Source organism: Solanum dulcamara, chromosome 7, assembly GCF_947179165.1.
Source record: "Solanum dulcamara chromosome 7, daSolDulc1.2, whole genome shotgun sequence".
In the NCBI taxonomy this organism is placed as follows: domain Eukaryota; kingdom Viridiplantae; phylum Streptophyta; class Magnoliopsida; order Solanales; family Solanaceae; genus Solanum; species Solanum dulcamara.
In genome coordinates, this window is record NC_077243.1 from 9,251,598 (window position 1) to 9,275,218 (window position 23,621).

General features: G+C 32.4%; 2 protein-coding genes and 1 pseudogene across 2 annotated transcripts; 1 reads left to right on the forward strand and 2 right to left on the reverse strand.

Annotated features, from left to right (window-relative positions):
- Positions 1 to 946: 946 nt before the first annotated feature.
- Positions 947 to 3,245, forward strand: LOC129894466 (uncharacterized). Its single transcript, XM_055970174.1, has 5 exons — positions 947 to 1,148; positions 1,254 to 1,303; positions 1,710 to 1,833; positions 1,925 to 2,023; positions 2,573 to 3,245. Exons 1-5 carry the CDS (start codon positions 974 to 976, stop codon positions 3,190 to 3,192), a joined length of 1,068 nt encoding a protein of 355 aa, XP_055826149.1. The 5' UTR covers positions 947 to 973; the 3' UTR covers positions 3,193 to 3,245.
- A 293-nt stretch (positions 3,246 to 3,538) lies between these two features.
- Positions 3,539 to 7,644, reverse strand: LOC129894467 (vacuolar protein sorting-associated protein 29). The gene is made up of 3 exons (XM_055970175.1): positions 7,327 to 7,644; positions 4,754 to 4,891; positions 3,539 to 4,062 (listed from the first exon to the last, which is right to left on the reverse strand). Exons 1-3 carry the CDS (start codon positions 7,456 to 7,458, stop codon positions 3,763 to 3,765), a joined length of 570 nt encoding a protein of 189 aa, XP_055826150.1. The 5' UTR covers positions 7,459 to 7,644; the 3' UTR covers positions 3,539 to 3,762.
- A 5,109-nt stretch (positions 7,645 to 12,753) lies between these two features.
- Positions 12,754 to 17,314, reverse strand: LOC129896846 (vacuolar protein sorting-associated protein 29-like; annotated as a pseudogene).
- Between the last annotated feature and the right edge of the window lie 6,307 nt (positions 17,315 to 23,621).

Genomic DNA, 23,621 nt, shown 5'->3' on the forward strand with positions numbered 1-23,621 from the left:
AACATTAAAGATCTAAATTAATTAATTTTATTAATAAAAAAGTTTATTAATTAACCATGATTAAATAAAAGATGTTACTATTTAAGTTCCCAATTTTGATAAGAAAATATCCATCTCCTAAACTTTTAAGATCGAATAAAATTACTTCAATTAAATAGCATTAAACTTTGATATAAAATGATTTTTTCCATAGTTTTATAACACTGAATCACAATCAAGATCTGGAAATATTTTGTTTTAAAAAGAATCTGTTTACTTTTTGAAAAAGTTTATCTAACAAAAAAATCAGTTTATATTTCTTTGATATTTTAGGGAAAAGTAATTTTCGATACTTTTTATTTAATATCTAAATTCTGGAAATTCTAATATGATTTACAATGTTTTTCTTTGTAAAACAATTTATTCAAATGTTGATTTTAAATTGGCAGAAATTTAGTCTATGAAGAAGCAATCTTTTTGCGTGTGAATGAAAAAACAAATTCGGTATAAATAACAAAAATAATCAAAATAGTTTTTTATTTTTATCTTTTAGCTAAAATTGGATAAATTTAAATGGTGATATATCTCCATTTAACCATAATTAAGACACTACATTACTTAAAAATCTACATCATTAATATTTAAAAATAAGACAATCCTCAAACATATATACAGAAACTTGGCGAAAATCGAGATTAAAAAAATGGATCCCATATTTTCGGCTACTTTTAGCTAACAAATACATTTATTAATGGTGAATATGGCATCATAATTTGCTCTAAAATTCTAATACGTATTTACATTCCTAGTTTTGAATATTTGTCCTTATCCCACTATTCCAAATCTTTCCTTATCAGCATCTCATCTGAATTTACCAAAGATTTTTTTTTTTTTTTATCTACCATTCTGTCATTTTAACAAAATCCAAAATTTCACTTATCTATAATAAACCTCCTGCTATAGTAAGTCATCAACAATTTATCTACTTTCAATAATGACCAAAACATCTATTTTCTGCTTTTTTGCTTTTATCACTCTTTTTCTTTGTAAAAATTCATGTTCAGCAACTGAAGAAATTAAAGTGTATGAGTTGAAGAAGGATGATTTTTCTTTAAAGATCACAAATTATGGTGCAACAGTAATTTCTGTTGTACTTCCTGATAAAAACGGTATGATTTTTTATTTTTTAATTTCTTACATGTTTATGTACTGTCAATTTCATATCTTAAGTTTGTTTTTTCCTATTTAACACTCACACTTTTACTCCTTTTAAGGAAAATTGGATGATGTTGTTCTTGCCTACGACTCCATCGATGACTACAAGGTTAGTTTCTATGTCGGATCTAAGATTTGAAGTTTATAAGTTGCTACGAGACGCGGAGGTAATATACAATGGCTTCACAATCAAATATGTAGTGAACTTTTTTACCAAATATAAAGATTTGACGAAAAAGAAAAGGATTTTTGTGAACCTCATATACTATTACTCTCTGGATCTGACATATCCCTTTTTGTATAACTTAAATAGCTGTTCCCAAAAGAAAGGCAGACATGTGTATAATACAAGTATAATTAGCTAACGTTTGGTCATAGAATTTGAGAGTAGTTTTTGAAAAACTGATCTTGAAATATTTCGAGTTATGTTTTTTTGGACTTTTACTCACAAAACTTCAAATATTTCCGTGTTTTTGTGTGTTTTCTTCTTAATTGAAGTTATTAAGTATTTGTAGAACGACACAACATATTTTGGTGGCCTAATTGGAAGAGTTGCTAATCGGATTGGAGGAGCAAAATTTGAGTTGAATGGTGTGGAATATAAATTACCAGCTAATGATCATGGAAACACACTCCATGGTATTTGTAATTATAAATCTTTTTTGTTATTAATGAAATCTCTCTATTCTAACCACTTGATTAAGATGTCGAAAATTGTGTTAAATCTCAGGGGGTAGCAGAGGATTCTCTAGTGTAATTTGGACTGTGGAAGATTTTCAGGAAGATAGTCATCTTACTCTTACCTACAATAGCGTTGATGGTGAACAAGGTACACATCATGCAATTTTTGCAGGAGATAAAGATCCAAAATGACGATTATTTTACTTTGTTGTTGTTAGTGTTTCGTTTTCCTGTATGCTTTGTGATGGTTCCGCTAGTACTTGTTATATCTCTTTTCTTCGGTATGTTCTTTGATATGTGTTATCTAAGCTGGAGGTCTTTCGTAAACAGTCTTTTTACCTCTGTGACGTAGGACAAGGTTTGTATACACTCGACCTCACTTTATGAGACTACATTGTGTATGTTGTTGTAGTAGTAGTAGTAGTAGATTGATCCGAGCGTGTAATAGGCCAGATGAGAAGAAACTAAATCAATAGATTGTACGGTAGATAAAGAATTAAATGATGATGGGAAGATCTACCCATATAATGGATGCCCTGGCAACTGCTTATGTTTTTTCTATCTGCCATTGAAAAGTTCAAAAGATTCTCATTGTTATAGCTGGATGTGAAAAACACTTATTGCTCAAATCGAATCCTTTTTACTACTATTTATTTTCTAGCTAGACAATTTTTGACAATCAAATGTTGTGAAACAGGATTTCCAGGTGACCTTTCTGTCAAGGTTACATACATGTTCATTGAGACAAATAAATTAGCCTTAATCATGCAAGCAAAGCCACTAAACAAAGCCACACCAGTGAATTTAGCATCTCACACTTACTGGAATCTTGGTGGACACAACAGCGGAGACATTTTGTCCCAAACTATTCAGATTTTCGGGTCCAAGATTACTCCTGTTAATGATAAGCTCATCCCCAACGGAGAAATTATCCCGGTTAAGGGAACAGGCTATGATTTCCTCCAGCCACGGATGATAGGGAGCAAGTTAAATGAAATCCCGGGTGGATACGATATCAACTATGTGTTGGATAATACCGAGGGCAAGCATTTACAGAGGGTTGCAATTGTCCAAGAAAGCAAATCAGGTAGAAAGATGGAATTGTGGACAGATAAACCTGGTGTGCAGTTTTATACAAGTAATATGTTGGATAATGTTAAGGGAAAAGGTGGGTTTATTTACTCAAAGTATGCTGCACTTTGTTTGGAGACACAAGGCTTCCCTGATTCTGTCAATCATCCCAATTTTCCTTCCCAAATTGTGAATCCAGGGGAAACTTATAAGCACATTATGGTTTATAGGTTTACTGCCTCTTAGAAACTTGTAGATTTTTCATAACAATAAAAGGTAGCTCTTAGTTATCACTTTGATTTTATATTTCACTGTTTATTTATGTTCTTCAATTAGATGTACTCAATGTCCTACTTTTGTTGGAGATGCTACCCATTCTGAATTCTTGTAAGCAAATTCTCAAGCCATGAAAACTTTCATTCCCAATGAAACAGTACATAAATCTCGTTCATAAATTCGAATTCAAGATAGACAGATCCATTCATGCTTACATTAGAAGAGATTTTAATGCACACATTTTCTACTTGGCTATTGTTGCAAAAGCCACAATCAGTCTATCAACTCGCAATTGATAACTTTTAAGAAAAGGGAATTTTAGGAGCACAATAAACGGTGGACTTTTTCCAATTAACCAACTGAATTTTCAATGCACACTTACTAAAGCAACTGGACATAAACCTGAATAATCAGACGCAACAGGAAAATAAAGAACAAAGTCAACAGAAAAAGCCTTAGAAACAAGCAAAACAAAGGAATATAATGTCTTATCGACTCTTGGGATTCCAGTAAAATCAGCTGAATTACAAGTTTTGCTATTCAATTAGCACCCTGTGTTGTTGTCTTCTTGAAATCAATCTTGTCAACTTTGACTTCTCCATCAATGAGTTCATAAACATAGACCACAACACGCAAGGCATCAATGTCCATGAGAACAAAGCTAGGGTTGACATCATATGTGATGCTACTGTAGGCACCAGTAGCAGATCCTGGATTTATAACGACCCCTGCTTCATGTTTGTATGCTGTGAACTGATGGGTGTGGCCAGTCACAAGTATGTCTACGTCCAATTGCCTTTGAAGCATGGCTAATGAGTCCAAGTCACCCCATGGAATAACCTGGAGGACAAGAAGACAAGTGGAAGATACCATTACTACTAGATGGGTTGCATGCTTGTATTTCTCAAATATTTCTTACATGATAACTTCAGTTTAGATTCAAAGTGGATGACTATTTCTAAGAAATTGTATGCAAAAAGTTTAAAGACAAACAGTAGCAGGAGATAGTGGGTTAAAAGGTGGGAAAGTTGAGCGACAGATCAAAATAGAGTACAAACTTGGCCCCTAATATTCTTTTAAGTTAGTTGGTGAGGTATTGGACAGACATGGATGCCACACCTTGAGGATAGACCAATAAATACAGCAGGGCTTTTTCAGCAGTCTAGATAAATGCATTCAAATCTTGCAAATACACCAAAAGATTTCAATATCATGGTAAGCAAGAATGTTATTGCAAGTAAGTTAACTCTCTTTACAATCAACATACAAACAAAGTTTCTTAGCAAGATGAATAAGTAAATTTGGTGTGAGCACTTATATATAGAACGAGGCAGATATAAAAGCCTGCAGCCAAAGATAGGTCAGGGTGCATGTTAATACATATGTATCTGCTACATACCATACAACTAAGTAAATTGTACTTAGATGTTAGATTTAGCCCTGACAAGAATTCAGATCACCTGAATACCCCAAATAACCCCATTAGAATAAAGCAGGACAGCAAGAGTAACAAAAAGATGGTGAATCAGACCTGGTGGCCATGGCATAATCCAAGCTTAAATTGACCGATCGTGAGAGTCTTGGTCTCAGGGTAACGTGCCTCCTCGTCATACTCGCCTCTAGTAATATGCAAGTCAGGACAAAGAGTCTTCAAGTAATCATGAACCTCCTTCACATGTAATTTGGATGAGGCAGTCAATACATTTTCATAAGGAATCTACATCTAACTTGGATGCTAAAAGACCTAGAACATGAGTGTCCATACCAAATGAAGTACGTAATTGGAAGTTAAAAAACAAAACGAATTTGTTAAGGCAAAAGATATCACACAAACTGTAGGAATGTTAATCCTAGAGGTTGCTCAATACAACTTAGTAGCACTATGTGTAATTAGAGCACATTGTTGGAGTAGCCTACAGATAAAACAGTACTGATGGAGTAAATGCATTTTAATTTCCTAAACAAACTAAGGAACAAGGTCTTCACTCTACATTTAACATGGTTTACTGAAAAGATATCTGCCAAAATGACTAATCACTCCGAATATTAAGCATTAGATTGACTATTCAGGCTCCTACTTCAGATTACAAGAAAGTCGAAACAATCATAAACTGTGCTCATAAAACAGAACAGACAATTAGCATCTCCAATTTTTCTCCCCAGGTGCACAGGATAGAACAGTGCTGTCAAAGGAGTGGTTTCAAGCATGCTTAAACAATGATGCCACACATGCTGCAGACTGTGCACTTCGCCTCGTTTAGGCAGCACTTCAATGGAGACGCCAAGGCTTCAAGGCGTGGATCTTAGGAAAAACAAGCCCAGGAACTGTATTTTAAATTTTTATAAAAGGGTCTTTTGAATAAATAAACGAGGACTAATCCATGAACTTTGTCTTGAAAAAAGCAACACTCAAAAATAAAATAAAGTCGGCAAACTTTATGTCAACTCTTGAGCAAATAAATGATGAAAATATTAGAGGTTAGGAATAGGAAATTAGAAATTTATAGAATAAGAAAAGTGACCAGATCACAATTAGAAATTTAAAGTTGCATCTTTGCAACTGATTCTGAAATTTAAGATGGTCCTATGAATGTGATTTCATATAATTCAATTATTGCAGTAATTTCAATTCCTCCACTGAAAGTATATATTATATAATTTTTCTTTAAACTGGATTTCTTCATCAAAGCGCTACACCCTTGGTTCCACATAGCACTCGAAAATCCGATGTGCTTTGGCAATATTGTGCACTTTTCATTAAAGCCTTTGAAAATATTGGGACAGAAGACAAATACATGTTACCTCTCTTATTCAACTACAGCTTCTAATAGGAGAATATCTTGGCCAAAAACACAAATGACGTCAAAGATATTTTCCCTCATGCATAAGTAACTATCAAGTTCAACCTTAAAAGTTGAGGTTATGTAGAAGAGTGGGCAAAGCGAACTAGAACTTTCCCAAAAATGATTGCAGAAAAGCTCTTTTTTAGTCTTTGATACAGCCTAATTAAAAAGGAATTATGAGGTTGGGATAGAATAAAATAACGCCTGTTTTACAAGTGATAAGTCTGCAACAACCAGGAAGTATAGGGACGGAATTACTAATGTCAAACTATTGGAAATAGAATTTATCAAGGAGAAAAAACAAGTCAAAGAAAGCTTAATGTAAAAAAATTACTTCAAGAGGTTATTCAATTAAGAAAATTCCAGTCACATTTGTATCCAACCGTGATGTTGTAAAAGTGAGTTTAAACAAGTACCTACAAAGAACACCTCACTTAAAAAGATTTTATATACAAGCATAGGATACATCAGTAGGTAACTTATGAAAGTAAATAACCAACCAATTAATTCTTCAAATTTGTTGATAGTTACTACCATAAATTCATTCATTTCCTCAGGAAAAGAAACCTGAACTCGTTGCCTTGGGATAGATATGAAGAACATTATATGTTCTTCATCTGCTCACTTGATTATCCAAAGCCATTCACAACATCCTTATATGCTTTCTACCATGAGAGTTACTCAAGACACATCCATCTCTAGCTATAATAATCTATTTGACATTCCCTTTCATAGCTTCCCAAATTTCTGTTATTCAGAAGTCCATTTATTACTCAATCTGATTTTTTTGCTGGGAAAGAAATCAAACTACTTCTTCTGCAGGAAGAAATCTATTTCTCCATACAAACTTATCCTGATGCTTGCAAAAATATTGGAAAATAATACCAAACATTGAACAACTGTTGCACATTAGTTTTATAAAATGTATATTAATAGTACAAATCTGAAGCAAATTTAACTGTAAAAAATCCTGTCCGCAGTTTGTCAATTTTCAATGGAGACTACAGTCCAGAAGATGCAACCAAAGAAAAGTCATCCTAGGGTTTTAGCTTCTTCCAAAGGAAAATCTCCCGTAAAGGCAGAACATAACTAATCCAGCATATAAGCCGACCAATCTCTCCAGCAATGTTGAATTAGCAGATTGGCAAACAAAAAATAATCCATTAACAATAACAATAATTTATACCAATTACTTTCTAATGATCTAGTGCGACCAACTAACAATAATTTTGATTAATAAAAATCAAGAAGAAAAACTCACTTTAATGCAGAGGTTACCAGTACAGATTACATGTTGGATCTTTCCAGGAACAAGCATAGACTTAAACTTTGCAGGAAGATCAGCAGCTCTATGCGGGATGTGCAGATCTCCCAAGGCTAAAACCAGCACCATCTTCCTCCTTACTAATCAACTCAGCCCTATTGAAATTTCAATCAACGATCGACAATCTGGAACACCAAATTAGATCAAAATCAACGAATTTGATAATTTGCAAGCAATTCGGTTTTGCCCATTAAGCCCTCTCTCTGCTTTGTCGTGAAAAAACTCCAGCACCGGTTTGATCACTGAAAAATCAGGGACGGTACGACGTCGTTAATCCTTTTTGGTATTTTCATTGTTTTCCAACTTTGCCCTTCTACTTCACATTAATCTCACGTGACTTCGCCAAGTCTTTCTTCGGTGCCGTTTGGCCCTAAAAAATTTTTGGAGAAGCTTGGGAAAAATTTGAGAAAAACTTAGGAAGTGGTGTTTGACCATAAAATTTGGTAAATATATTTGAAGAATTTTCAGTTTTCCAAATACTAAAAAAATTTAGTATTTGAAAACTTGGGATAGTATTTGGAAAGTTTTAAATATTTAAAAATTATTCTAAATTTTTATATTTTTTTAAAAAATATCCATCATTTATTTATTTCAACTAATATTTATCTACCTCTCCAAAAAAAGTTATAATTATAATTTGAGTGACAAGATTGAGTAAAAAAAACAATTTGCTTTTAATGGATTATAATTCCAACTGAATCACTGACAAGTTTGAGTATGCGATTAATGTATTGATCTTACCCATATTGTTATTTAATTTTATTGTTGTTGATGATTATCAATTATGTTATAAGGTTATATTTTAGCAGAACATGTTCATTATAGAATAATAATACAAACTTATGGGTACTTTTAATAATTTTTAGAACTTACAGGTATAAATCATATTTTTTTAAATAGTCAAATATTCTTGGAAAAATTTAGGGTCAAACGTATGGTGAAACTTCACCAAAACTTGCCAAGGTTATTTGGAAATTTGGAGCTAAACGCTAGCTTCTTCTTTATTCCCTTGGATTTATAAATTGTTATACTCCAGAGATTTCCAAAATACCCCTAGAGAATAGTGCACTCGCATAACGTATCATCCCTAGTTTTTTTTGGCCAATACGAGGCCAGAATATCGAGCAGGTGAAAAATCATATGGGTAAGTGGTCCTGATTGAATTTTCGGCCAATCAAATCAAAAGATAATTTTTTGGGGCAAAATTAAAATTCCAGAGAAGTGTGCGATCAGTCCGCGTTGCGGACTTGCTCCTCCATAGTGTAATTTTTCCCGAAATCTATCGAGATACCTTTTTCACGCAAATAAACCATAAAACGCATTCGTCGAATGCGATTTATACTTTGTACATAAATCGCATTCCACAAATGTGATTTATGTGTTAAGGAAGTATACTGACCCGGTTTTTAGTAAGGGGCATTTCGATTTTTTCTCCATCTATCCTATACTTAACTCACGTCATTTTGAGGCTGTTTTTAACCCTATATCAGTTCCTAAGCGTGATTTTCCTATTAATTACGCTCTTAAACTTTGAGAACTAGGACTGAGAAGAAAAGAGAGGCTGGGGTTCAGAGAAATCAAGTCGAATCTTCAACGTTTGATTGTCCAATCTTCATCCTAGGTATGTAAAGCTAACCACAACATTGGATTGAGTTCGTCCATGTGCCCTACATCTAATTCTATCGATTGTTGATAATGAGGTGAGTCTAACCTAATTTCTTGAATTCCAAATGAGTTAATTGTTCTTGTTCTTCTATTGAGTTCCGTATAATTAGGTTCAATTATTGTTTTTTTTCTATCTCTCACTTGATTGGAATTGTTGTTCATGGCTACTTTTTCGTGAATCCTAATTGATTTGATAATAATGAGTCTTACATACGTATTTTTGAGTAAAGATGGTGACTTTTATGCATTTATGAAGAGAGTGATTTGAACTAATATATATATATATATATATATATTACATAATAAATGAGTTTGAGTTTTCATATAAATTGAGTTCTTGAGAATTTCCTTAAATTTAACATATTTTACATAATATTGCATAATGGATATTTTCTACGACTAGTTTCTTGAACAAATGATTCGAACTACTTATTTCATAAACCCTAATAGTATTTTGACTAATATTGGATGCATATGCCTAAGGATTGAATCTAGAGCCTTGAACTTGTGAATGTATGATTGGGATTGGGATGTGAATATGATGATAATCTTGATGAAACTTGATAGTCTTTTATATCTTCATAATTGAATCCAATTGAATGGTCGCAACTGAATGTTGTCATAAATGATTGTTCCAACTACTCTTAAATAAATGATTGGATAATTGATTGATTGGATAAAGCTGATGAACTGATAAGAGTCCATATGAGACTTATTGAATGGTTTGATTGGAATTGATTGTCTTATGAGCATTGAGTCTAGGATAGAGTATCAAGCACCGAATTGGGTAAGAGTAAGTAACAACTCAAACTCAATAACTATGTAGATAGTGTAGGAGAGGATTAAACCATTAAGTCGGATGTTTCCCTATTTTATTGTCCTAACATAATAGGACTTGATTGATGTTGGATCCGTGATTTGTTGATTCGTTCTTTACCCTGACAAAATATTGAATGGGCGTGACAACAACGTCGGCTTGTTATACTATTACTGGCTCATAAGTGATGATTTTCGAATAAGAGAAACTCTCATATAGGTCTTAATAGTACTCTGATTGGATTGGATTGGATCATGTATGGTTAGTCTCGTCTAAACCGTACTCTTGCTTTAGACTTATGACATCCTGATTGAGTTCCTTACTCTTGATTGAGTTACTTGAGTTGATGTTATTCTATCTTACTCATGTTTCACTCTGCCATATTACATATTCGTACATTCCACGTACCGACGTCAATTTAGGCCTGCATCCTTTAATGATGCAGGAACGGGTATTAGTGATCATCAACAAGCGCACGTTGAAGATCTTTTTCATATTTCAGTTGATTAGTAAGTCCTCCCTGCTTTCGGAGGATACCACTCTTTTATCATCTAACTTTAGAGTTTAGACTTTTACTTTTATTTTGATTAAGATAGCCATGAACCCGTCATTGGAACCACTTAGACAGTTGATAGAGACTTCATAGACTAAATTGTTGATGTGTTGATTGAATTTTGTCTTTTGGCTAGTTTAATTCATACTAGTCTTGTTAATTGGATTAGATAGATTGTTGGTCTTTGGCTTTATTCTATAATTTATCTATTTGATTATCATATTGAGTTGTTTTCTTGATGAGTTAAGTCTTCTCCGATAGAGTGTTGATTCAATGAATGTGTGAACATGCTAAGTTGTTCGCATGGAGATTAGCAATAGTCTCTGAGTGTCGATCATGCCTAGAATACCCCCCGAAGCGTGATATAAATGAAAATCACGGACATACCCATCAGAATTCTAAAAATCACGGTCATAAAAGCTTTTGAAACAAAAAAAAAGTGAAAATTAAGAATATAGAAAGTGAATTTATATAATAAATTTTTAAAAAGAAAAGATATTTCTATTTCAAATTATTGTCAAAAATCAGTCATCTTATTTTGGAAAGTATATTGTACTAAAATGTTTTCTAATTTTTTTATTTTTTTTGGAACAGAAGTTTGTATTCGACTTTTCTTATTTGACTAAGCTTCTACAAAGTCGTTAGTGTTTATTTGTTTTAAAAAGTGCTTATTTCTTAAAATTGAGATATTCAATGAAATCTCCAGAAAGTCAAAAGTATTTGTTAAAAAATTATTTGTCAAGCCTTTTGGAGGATAAAAGTGATTTTTTCCTTTTTAAAAAAAGTGTTTATTTTAGAAATTGTGGCGTTTGACTAAATTTTAGGAAGATAAAAATGTATTATTTAGTAGTAGCAGAAATTATTTTCGAGATATTAAAAAGAGTATTTTTTTTATTCCTTGAAGCACTTTCGGAACATTACTACTAGGAGTGTACAAGTCAAATCGTCAAGTCAAATTGATTTGTGGTTTGGTTGGTTTGGCGTTGAAAAAAATAAATCGATCATTATTATTTTGTTTGGTATTAATAGAAAAAAAGTCAAATCGAATTCAAAACAAACCGATATAAATACATATATAATTTTATTTTTTTATACACAAAAAAACATTTATTATAATATGCTTTATAAATATTTTTTAAATTAGTTTATAACATTCAATGTTTACATATATTATTTCATATTTGGGATTGTAATATGACTAAAAAAAATTGACACTTATTGTGTCTTTTAGTAAATTTTTGATATGTTTTCCTATGACAATGTCTTGATGATGATATTGTACATCTTATTTTTTTCGATTTTATTTATTCAAGTGTCTTTGAGATGCCATTAAGCAATATAATTACACGATCAAGGGAGCAAACTTCAATTAAGAACTTCAAGTGCGCCATTAAATCACACGATCAAGAGAACAACCTCTTCAATTTGATATACTTTTCAATTACAGTGTAATTATTAAAAAACCCGGAAAAACCGAGAAAACCAAAAGAATCTACTAAAACCGAAACAAAAAAAAGACATTTGACTGGTTCGATTTGGTTTATAAATTTAATAAACCGACATAATTGATTTGGTTATTTTTAACGAAAAAACAAATCAAACGGACCTATGTACACCTCTAATTACTACTATAACACTGAAAAAGGTTATTATCAAATTGATTAGTCAAATAAAAATTGTTATTTTTAAAAGTGTTTTCTAAGAATCACTTGACACAAAAAAGGTACTTTTCAAAATAGGCAAATTTTGTTTGTAATTTGTGTTTGACAGTTATTTTTAAAAAAAGACTTTCAAAGTGACAATTTTTTTTTTTTAAAAAAATGAATAAGAATATAAATTGTTGCCTATTTATCAAGTAGCAAGGTGACACAAAAATTTGTAAATATTCTCTATGTTCATAAAATAATAGAGTATTATATTTTGTTAGTTTTAATAAGACACGAGGGTATTTAATATTGTTTCAGGGTGAACAATAAAGTTATTAATATTCTGGCTGATTGGAATCTTAATTGCAAGAAAACATACACTTTCATAAATTTTCCAAAGGGGCTAAGGGTTCATACCACATGGATACTAAAATACATTTCCTTCCTTTAGGAGAAAAAAATCATAATAGTATTTTCTCTCTTGAGAGAAGCTTGTTTAGATTCTATGTTCCTTGATTTCGCATTCTGGCCAAATGACATATTGTATACCTCATAATGTCATTTTTTTTTTGAAAGCGCATCAAAATCTCTATTAATCCTATAAAATGGAAGATATTCCATTCTTATTAGGTACAGTAGCAGACCTGGAATTTTACATTAGTAGATTCTATAAAAACACATTTAATCAACAATAAAAATGGTACCGACAAGACTTTCTTGTTTGGATGGGAGAGGGTGATAAACCAAATGAATAATTTTAAAATCAAGATATGTTCGGCCATTCAGTGCTGAGAGGGGTTACAAACACTATACGTGAAGAGTTTTTATTTGCATATTTTCCTGTTGCATGAAATTTGCTATATAAAAGCCCCTACCCAGATCAATTAGGGTAAGTCCTTCTGAGGGCTTCAATAGTTCTATTAGTTTATTTTTGAGGTATTAGTTTGTTTTTGAGGTATTGATGTGTTATTGACACTTTGGATTCCACCAAAATCAGCTGAATTACAAGTTCTTCTATTCAGTTAGCACTCTGTGTTGTTGTCTTCTTGAAATCAATCTTGTCAACTTTGACTTCACCATCAATGATGAGTTCATAAACATAGACCAAAACACGCAGGGCATCAATTTCCATGAGAACAAAGCTAGGGTTGACATCATATGTGATGCTAATGTAGGCACCAGTAGCAGATCCTGGATTTATAACAACCCCGGCTTCATGTTTGTAAGCTGTGAACTGATGGGTGTGTCCAGTCACAAGTATATGTCCACGCCCAATTGCCTTTGAAGCACATAGCGAATGAGTCCAAGTCATCCCATGGAATAACCTGGACGACAAAAAAACAAGTGGAAGACACCATTACTACTAGAAAGGGCAGCATATTTCTCCAATAATTCTTAAATGATTACTTCAGTTTAGAGGAGTAAAAATTTCAAAGTGGAAGACTATTTCTGAAAAATTGTATGCAAAAAGGTTAAAGACAAACAATAGCACTATAACAGGAGATATAGTAGGTCAAAAAGTGGGGGAGGGAAGTTGAGTGACAGAGACCAAAAATAGAAAACAAATATTTCCCTAATATTCTTTCAAGTTAGTAGCGGAAATATTGGACAGACATGGCACTACACCTTGAGGAAAACCAACAATAAATACAGCAGAGCTTTTTCAGCAGTATAGATGAATGCATTCAGATCTAGCAAAAGTGCAACAAAATTTCAATCTCATGCTAAGCAAGAATGTTATTGCAAGTAAACTAAGTCTCTTAACAATAATATACCAACAATAGTTCCTTAGCAAGATGAATAGGTAAATTTGGTGTGAGCACTTATATCGGACGAGGAAACATAAGAACCTGCAGTCAAGAGAAGCATAAACATGCACAGAAATAGAGCAGTGTGCATGTTAATACATATGTATCTGCTACATACCATACAACTAAATAAAGAGTACTTAGATGTTAGTTTTCGCCCTGACAAGAATTCAGATAACCTGAATAACCCAAATTACCTCAGCAGCTTAAAGCAGGACAGCAAGAGTAACAAAAAGATGGTGAATCAGACCTGGTGGCCATGGCATAATTCAAGCTTAAATTGACCAATCGTTAGAGTCTTAGTCTCAGGGTAACGTGTCTCCTCGTCATACTCGCCCCTAGTAATATGCAAGTCAGGACAAAGAGTCTTTAAGTAATCATGAACCTCCTGCAATTGTAATTTGGATGAGGCAGTCAATACATTTTCAAAAAGAATCTACATCTCACTTGGAAGCTAAAAGACCTAGAAAATTAATGTCCACACTGATGAAGTGTGTAATCGGAAGTAAAATCAAAATGAATTTGTTAAGGCAAAAGATAACACACAATTTACAGGAATGGTTATGCCAAGAACTAGGGCTGTTCACAGTTTTGGTTAAAACCAAAACCAAACCGAATAAAAAAACCGAAATTTGGTTTGATTTGGTTTTAAATTTGAAAAACCGATAATATTTGGTTATGGTTATAGTAAAAAATAACCGAACCAAACCGATAATTATATACATAAAATTTATATGTATAATATTAGCTTTTCATAAATAATTAAAGATATTTTTTACCTTTTAATTATTAATTTAATTTTGATCTACTTATTTAGCTATTTTTAAGGTTATATCTTAAAAGAATATGTCAAAGTCCAACAATCCAAGCCCAATTCTAAATTTTATTAAGTGTAAGCACTAAGCAGCATAAGGGTCTCTTTTCCCTTTACAATTCTTCCACTTCCAGCCTAAGAACAAGAGAAGAGAAGCTCACGTTTCTCACAAAGTCATAGTCTATGAGGCTCAAGAGCAACCTCAACTCCTCAAGTACAAGACTGTCAAATTTTGAGAAGGTTTGTGAGAAATTTTTCGAATTTTAAGTTGTTTCCTTTTCTGTTTCGAATGTTTAAGTTGTTTCCTTTGCTAGCTACTTGATTTTAACTTAAGTTTTTTCCTTGTCTGAATGGGTCCTAAACTTCTAATATTTTTCAGATGAAAAGGACAGTTACAGAGGTTGAAGATTCCTAAAGATAATTCAGTAACACCAACATCTGTTGTAACTCAAGCACATGGTAATGCTCCTAATACTTCTTCAGTGCGTAAACCTCCTCAAAAACAGAAAAGAAATACTCTTTGTAGTCGAGACCCTAGCCCTGGGGATAATGGTAGAAGAACATCTGAAATTTGGGATCATTACACACAGTTTACTAATAAAATGGGGAATTGCGGGCAAAATGCAAGTACTGCCCCAAAGACTTGGCTTGCCCTTCTAATTATGGGACTTCTAATCTTTGGGGACATTTGCTTAACAAGTGTGAGAAATACCCTTTTAAGACCATTGATAGGAAGCAGACAACACTCAATATTAAACCTATTAAAGGAGGGGGACAAGGAGGTTTGGAAAACGTTGTTTATAATGTTGTCGAAGTTAGAAGGGCTATTGCCGAGTTTGTTATAATAGATGAACAACCGTTTAGAGTCGTTGAGGGGGAAGGCTTTAAGAGGCTAATGGCGGTTGTTTTGCCTAATTTTGAGTTACCTTCTCGCATTACTGTTGCTAGACAATGTTTAAAAAATTATGAAGAAGAGAAACAAAAGCTTAAAAGGCTTGTCAAAGATCAACGTGTTTGTCTTACTAGCGACACATGGACATCAATGTGTCGCTAGTAAGACAAACACGTTGATCTTCAACAAGCCTTTTAAGCTTTTGTTTCTCTTCTTCATAAATTTTTAAACATTGTCTAGCAACAGTAATGCGAGAAGGTAACTCAAAATTAGGCAAAACAACCGCCATTAGCCTCTTAAAGCCTTCCCCCGCAACGACTCTAAAAGGTTGTTCATCTATTATAACAAACTCGGCAATGGCCCTTCTAACTTCGACAACATTTTAAACAACCTTTTCCAAACCTCCTTGTCCTCCTCCTTTAATAGGTTTAATATTGAGTGTTTCTGCTTCCTATCAATGGTCTTAAAAGGGTATTTCTCACACTTGTTAAGCAAATGTCCCCAAAGATTAGAAGTCCCATAATTAGAAGGGCAAGCCAAGTCTTTGGGGCAGTACTTGCATTTTGCCCGCACCTCCCCCATTTTATTAGTAAACTGTGTATAATGATCCCAAATTTCAGATGTTCTTCTACCATTATCCCCAGGGCTAGGGTCTCGACTACAAGGAGTATTTCTTTTCTGATTTTTAGGAGGTTTACACACTGAAGAAGTATTAGGAGCATTACTATGTGCTTGAGTTACAGCAGATGTTCGTGTTACTGAACTATCTTTATGCTGTTTAGTGCTTACGCTTATTAGAATTTAGAATTTAGAGTTGGGCTTGGATTGTTGGACTTGGACATATTCTTTTAAGACATAACCTTAAAAATAACTAAATAAGTAGATCAAGATTAAATTAATAAATAAAATATATAAAATATCTTTAATTATTTATGAAAAGCTAATATTATACATATAAATAATTATAAATTTTATGTATATAATTATCGATTTGGTTTGATTATTTATTCGGTTATTTTTTAATGTAACCATAACCAAACCAAATATTATACCAAACCAAATCAAATGTCCCTTTTTTTATTCAGTTTGGTTAAATTTTCAGTTTGATTTAGGTTTTAACCAAAACTGTAAACAGCCCTAGTTACGCTTAGCACTCAAAAATCCAATATGCTTTGGCACTATTATGCGCTTTTCAGTAAAACCTTTGACAACATTAGGACAGATATATGGTACCTCTCTTATTCAGCTTTCCAAAGGAAAATGAACATAACTAATCTAGCATAGAAGCCGCTCAATCTCTCCATCAAAGTTGAATTCGCAAATCGGATAACAAAAAATTGATTAATAAAAAGCAAGAAGAAAACTCACTGTAATGCAGAGGTTACCAGTACAGATTACATGTTGATCTTTCCAGGAAAGAGAATAGACTTGAACTTTGCAGAAGATCAGCAGCCCTATGCGGGATGTGAAGATCTCCCAAGGCTAAAACTAGTACCATCCTCCTCTTACTAATCAACTCAGATCTATTCGAATTTCAAGCAACGATCCAGAATCTGGAACAAAATCAAGCAATTTGAAAATTTGCAATGTTGTGCCCATTAAACCCTCTCTCCCCCTCTGCTTTGTCGTTGAAAACTCCAGCACTGGTTCCCTCAAATTTAGTCTGAGATCTCGGAAGAACCGAAAAAGTTCTCGAAGAACGGCGAGTCGCGAAGAAGTGAAAACAAGTGGAATTAAAAGGTGGACCTGCCTAAATGACTTGTATACCCTTGTGGTCCTAGAAATAAAATAAATATAGAAGATATATTAAAAATCGCCGCAAACTGTGCCTATATAACTTCTTCATCCATGCATGTTCTTTTTCATCAATGCAATTGGAAAAAAATGGAGCCAAAACAGATATTAAACTAAAAAAATACAAATCACAATCACCAATCCAGATGTTTTATACACAAACAACAAACAACATTTCAAGCTCGAAACAATAGAAATTAACAACTAAACAGAAATAGAATTCTTCTCGGTGATTCACAATTCAACCTAACAACAGTAGAAACAAAGAATTATTGAAAAGCATAGTAAAAACTATCATCTTCTTCACGCTGATTCACTATTCAACCTAGAAACAGACTTCATCTTCTTGGTAATTCACGGTGATACTCAGTAATGATTTTATTGTTCTCTGTGATAGCAAGATCAATGGCGGTTGCAAACTATTGTGGGCTGCAGGGTGTTCTTAGATTAGTATGGAATGGGATAGGGATTGGTTACAAAGTGTAAGGGAAAATACTGCATAGTGGTTTGTCATTATCAAAAAGGGGAAATGATGCTATGCTATATGGTTTTGATGATTTTACAAATCAGGGAACAGGTAAGGTACCTGATCCCATGTGCGAATTCAGATCACTGAAAGAGATAGTTGACAAACAGTACACTGTATACTTTGTCAAATCTGCAAGTTTGGGTTGTGCTCGGACAAGTCATTTTGCAAAAGAATAGTTGTCTAACCAATGAAATGCCTCCAGCACGGTGTCTATCATATATACATATATATTGTCTACAATAATTCTCGGTGGCTTTTTGGAATCTGAGTGAAGAACATATTGAAAAACTTTTTCTCTGAAATTGAGTCTCGAAGAACATAAGAACCAGAAGAGCTATCAAGTTCTTATTTGTGTTCAGAGTCTTTGTTTCTTGGTCATATCATTGTAGATCTATTCCTATTTTATAAAGGAATTAGATCAACTCGTAGGTAACTGAAAATTTGTGTTAATATAGCTAGAGTTGATTATGGAGACATCTTGAAGTCTGAGCCAACTAGGGTTTGTTGATTTAGTGGGCAACTAGTTGATTTAGTTGGCAATAGAGCTATTGCTCTGAATATGCTAGTCACAGGGTTGTGGAAAGGATTGTGAGTTCAATTCTTAGATGGCAAGAGTTTGTAATCTAAATTTTGATTCTTTGATTAGTGAAGTTTGAGCTAAAATCCTGTGAGAGAGGTTGTGGTTTTTCTCTTTTGAACAAGGAGTTTTCCACGTAAAATCTTATATTTGATTTTACTTTCTGTTTTTTACTTTTCCCTGACAAATAATGAACACATACATTCTATCACAAACATTGTGTGGCATATCCCACATTCAAACCAATTCTCTTTATGAAGTCTTTGGTTATGGGTCTTAATACCTCTGAGGGAAGGAAATCCCCTGACCCTACAGTGAAAGCACACAAAAGGATGTATGGGGATCGGCTGCGCTGGTGCATACTGAGCAATAGGCGCAATAATAGTAGGGACTAGCGGCGATAGAGGAGATTGAGGAAGAGGAGCCGGTGGAGGAGACGGAGGAAAGGCCTGAGCAAGACAACGATTTCTTTTATGGGGCATGCTTACTTTACCTCATTTATTTTCATTAAGTTTCAAACGTGTGAATCTGAATAAGCATTTGAATATTAAGATGTACATTAAGATCTAGATGTCTACATTTGAATACACATCTAAATATTAAGATGTGGTCTCTAGATCCAAACACTAAATGATTAATACTTTATTTTCAATAATTGAATGTGCATATTAGCCAGCTATATAAAAAAAAGTTGCTACAAACAAGCTCAAATAAAAAAAGTCAATATTATTAACTTGAATATTATAAAGGGTTAAAAATAAGTCTAACAAACAAAGTTACTAAAACAAGCTTACATGAAAAAAGTCAATCTTAATGAATAAGAATTATTGATCTTTCCAAATTTAGTATCAAAATGAGTATGTACTGAAATATTTTTCATTTTAATTTTTAGCTTTTAGTATATCAAGAGAAAAATATATTTTTTTATATACTTTCTTTTTAATATTAATAAATTATTTTTAAAATTTTAGAACTAAACATTAATTATTAAATATTACCAAATCGTAGGAGTATAAAGAAAGAATGATGGACCTTTTTTTAGACATTTTTCTAATTAGGTTTTTTCTTTACCTTTTTTTTGTTAATTATGTATAAAATCATTTTTTCTGACTTTCTTCGACTCTTTTTTTGGACGTTTTTAAACCTGGGGGCCCTTTTTGCCCCTTTTTGGACATTTATTTTTTACCCTTTTTGCTTATTATTTTGATTTTTTTTTTAATCAAATCTATTTTAGTTGGAAAAATATTTTTAGTGAAAGGATTTAAATTATAGTCAATATATAATATTATTTAAATAATAGTATAATAATTGAAAGAAATTAGTGAAAAGACGATTTTATCTAAAGTGAAGTCTTTTAATGAAAGATAAAAAGTTCAATCAACATTTTAAGGGTGTCATATTTTTAATATATATATAATTGTATGTCCTGTTTGAAATCTACCTCAATTCAGTAGTGCCTACTTTATTAATTCTTTTTCGCTATTGTAAAAAAAAAAAAAATGTTGAATGAGAAAATATGTACACAATACCTTTTGAACTTATGATTTTATCTAATTTTACAAAATATGTACACAATGTATAGATAATGTATATTTTATATAAAATATACATATGCGTACTCAACATATACACCCCATATACAATTGAATATATATGTAATGTATACTTCGGTCATATATGGTAAACTAGATGACGGATGGTATATATTAATAACTAATGCTTTCAAATATTGCATAAATATTTTGTGGCTTTACTACTTGAGACGTTTAGTTTGCTCCATATACAGTGACATAGGGTTTTCAGGAGAAATACTTAAAAGTTTCAACTATTTGTCGATCCTAAAAACCTATGTAACTGTATATCTTGAATTATCAGTCTAATACATTCCCAAATAATTTTACTTACATTAACATGTTATCATATAATAAAGAATTTAGTGGCGATTATTATATCGGATTGGACCTACTATGCCAAAAAATCTTATATATATATATATATAAAAGAACCTCGCCAGTGATTCCTTTTAATTTATATATTCCCACAACTACCCTTCCCCTCTGCATCAGAAACGCTGTAAACAAGGGTCACTTCTCCCTCATCAACCTTTAAACTACCGCTTCATTCCTTTTACAATGCTTGCGGCTCTTCAGAACCGGTGTGCCTATGTACAAGGGACGCCATCTCTTATAAAAAGAACCACCGCCTATTCTTTTCCTCCAAAACTACCTCCTGTTATCATCGCTTCTCTCTGTTCTTGCTTACCAACTTTCATTTCGTCCTGCCTTACGCTTTAGAAGAAAGCTTCACTCTGATCCTTGCGTTCTACACGGCTGCCTTTGAAGTGGTTATATCTTTGTCGCACCAACTACGTCGCTAAAAAGGCGTGGCCCCACCACAGGCATTCGCAATCATCTATATTTACAGGTTTTGAACTTTTGATTTCTTTTCATCGCTAAACTATATCTCTGCACAAGGCTGCTAATCTAAAATCATGCTTCCACAAATCTATCTCAACAGGTGCAATAAAAACGCTTTATCAAATCTCCGAACAGTCATTTATCTTTTTTTACAGATTCGAACGTTTCTATTCTTCCCTACATCTTTCCTTCACCACCTTCTGAAACAGAGATTGAAAATTGTTCTTCAGACTTTGAAGTTGTAAAAGAGGCCGGCCAAAAACCCTCCAGACCATCTAGGTATTACGCTTCCGATTTCACACACCCTTTGCTATATTTCTGCCTCAAGAATTTTTTCCATTTAACTTTCCTACAACTTCTTCCATTTTTGTTAACATTCAAATGGACTTCTTCCGTTTTAGATAACATTGCAATCCTCACTGTTGTTAAAAAAAAAAAATTTAAAAATCAACGTTACATAATGTTTTACTTTTTCGTATATTGTTCCTTAAAGTATAATGTATTTGGCCTTTGAAGTATCATGTATCGTTTGTATTCGGTATTCGTGATCATCTTCTTCTTCTTAAAAAAAACAATTAAATGTTGGAGACTCAATGAAGATAGAAGTCTCCACAATGTTATGAACAATTTTGGGTCTTTAAGACTTCCTTAAATGTCCCATTGTTTAGTACTTTAACAATGTCTTATGCTCTTGCAATACTTGAAATCTTATTGTTCAAAATAATGTCTCTTTGATTTCTGTGTATGGGCATATTACCTGCTTGCAGGAGTATAGACAAGGTCATTGAATATAAGGCTGATGATTTTTTTTGTTAACACTTTAATTGCTTTTCAATGTTTGGGTATTTTGTGAAGTTCATCTTTAGGTGATGTTTTAGAATTCCGTATTGATGGGTGGTAATCTCGAAAAAATTAGAGCCTTAGATAACAATGTGATTCGCTTTCGTTGTACTACACTTTTTAATTTGACAACATATTAATAGAATGGAGAAAGAAGATTTGCCAGAAAGATTTTAACTGAAGTTTAAGTGTTATACTTTATTGTGCTGTTGTTAAAGATTGGTTTTCTTACTTGAGTTCTGAGCTAACTTGGTAGAATCTTTTCATGTATGCTTTGGTAGCCTGCGTAAATAGTTTTCGATGTCAAATTGAGTGCTAGAGAGTATTCTACATCTAATGAAGATTTTTCGGTGCGAATTAGAATTAGTCGAGCCTAAAGAGGATACGAACACTAGGTTAGAGACAAAACTATTACTTCATGCAATAATTATTTTTTTTCAGAATTGGTGAAAGTAGCACTTTTTTTTAGTTATTAGCTTGTACGTATGCAACCCTGCCCTGCACATAGTAATGTGTATAATAGGAAGACTATATGCTTTATTATAGAGTAATATACATTTTAAACTTCTCTGCATGTAAAGACAGAGAAGTGGCACCACAAAGACCGCACACAATATCTATGCAATAATAGCGTCAGCTAATGATAAATTTCTTTTATAAGTGTCCAGATTAAATTCAATGGCTGCATCGATTAATAATCAAAGATAAATGTCATATCTCTTCCCCATCCCTGTAACCAACCAGTAATTGCTATGTATTAATGCTGCAGCGTTTGGATTTAGTTCCCGGGCCCAAGAAGGGAATTGGCAAAAAAATATCCTCACAAATATCTCTTGAGAGGTGAAAGTTGAAAGTATAATATATAAAGGGAAACTTACATAAATATACAATATTAAGAAAATATTTATCATTTACAGTAATAAATATTTTTGTCAGTGAACACTTATAATACATTTATAATACAATTTTAATACATATTGCAGAGAACTATTTATAAAACATATATAATACAAGTTTTATAGATGGATAATATATTTATCACATATTTTAATAGATTTATAATACATTATGTTAGTTTCTTATTACACAAGCATAATATATATTTTAAAACACTTATAATACATTTATATTGTATGCATAATTTACTTTTAATACAAGTGTAGATTTATCATAGTATTGCTATATATTGCTATAAATGATAATAAATAAAAAATATCGCTAAAATCAGTAATTAATTTTTAAAAAGCACTCAATCAAATAATTTTTCCATATATAAAAAACAACTGTTCATTTGTAAAACTTGTATATATGTGTCCGTTGGTTGTTATATGAGTTGTTGAGATTGAGATAGGTGAAAAGCATCTTTGGTAGTTTTCATATTTTTTATTATTTTTTTGGTAGTATTTTGTTTTATATAAGATCATTTAAATTTTTTGAGAAATCGATTGATTTTGATGTAATATACAACATGCCTTTTCACTTAATACTCTGCAAGATCATTACAGCTATTATATATTAATATTTCTTTAAACTTTCAAAAACGTGAATATGGTTTATTATATTTTTCTTCTTTTAAAGATTGTAGTCATGAAGGAGAAGATAACAAATATAAATTTGTCTGTGTTACTATCCTTGAGTGAGGTATTGATGATTTACTATCAATTATTTTGTATAGCTGAGAAATACCCAAAATGAGAGCCTTTACATGCCTTATGTAAGTTGTTCCTACTGCTGAGGTAGCAAATGCTTTGACCTTTTTTGAGCATTATGCCTCTTAACTGAACTAAGAGGCTGTCTTTGAAACATTAGGCTTGTTCTTATTAGGGTGGAAAACTGAATTCAAATTGTTTGTTGTCCACATTGATAGGAAAAAAACAATC

What these genes read in the sequence shown, in the direction of transcription:
- LOC129894466 (XM_055970174.1), top strand. Translation starts at nt 974, where the DNA reads ATGACCAAAACATCTATTTTCTGCTTTTTTGCTTTTATCACTCTTTTT. An exon ending in TGTACTTCCTGATAAAAACG is followed by an intron (nt 1,149 to 1,253) that starts GTATGATTTTTT and finishes ACTCCTTTTAAG; the next exon opens with GAAAATTGGATGATGTTGTT. An exon ending in TAGCGTTGATGGTGAACAAG is followed by an intron (nt 2,024 to 2,572) that starts GTACACATCATG and finishes GTTGTGAAACAG; the next exon opens with GATTTCCAGGTGACCTTTCT.
- LOC129894467 (XM_055970175.1), bottom strand. Translation starts at nt 7,458, where the DNA reads ATGGTGCTGGTTTTAGCCTTGGGAGATCTGCACATCCCGCATAGAGCT. An exon ending in CTGGTAACCTCTGCATTAAA is followed by an intron (nt 4,892 to 7,326) that starts GTGAGTTTTTCT and finishes TTACATGTGAAG; the next exon opens with GAGGTTCATGATTACTTGAA. An exon ending in GATTATGCCATGGCCACCAG is followed by an intron (nt 4,063 to 4,753) that starts GTCTGATTCACC and finishes CTTGTCCTCCAG; the next exon opens with GTTATTCCATGGGGTGACTT.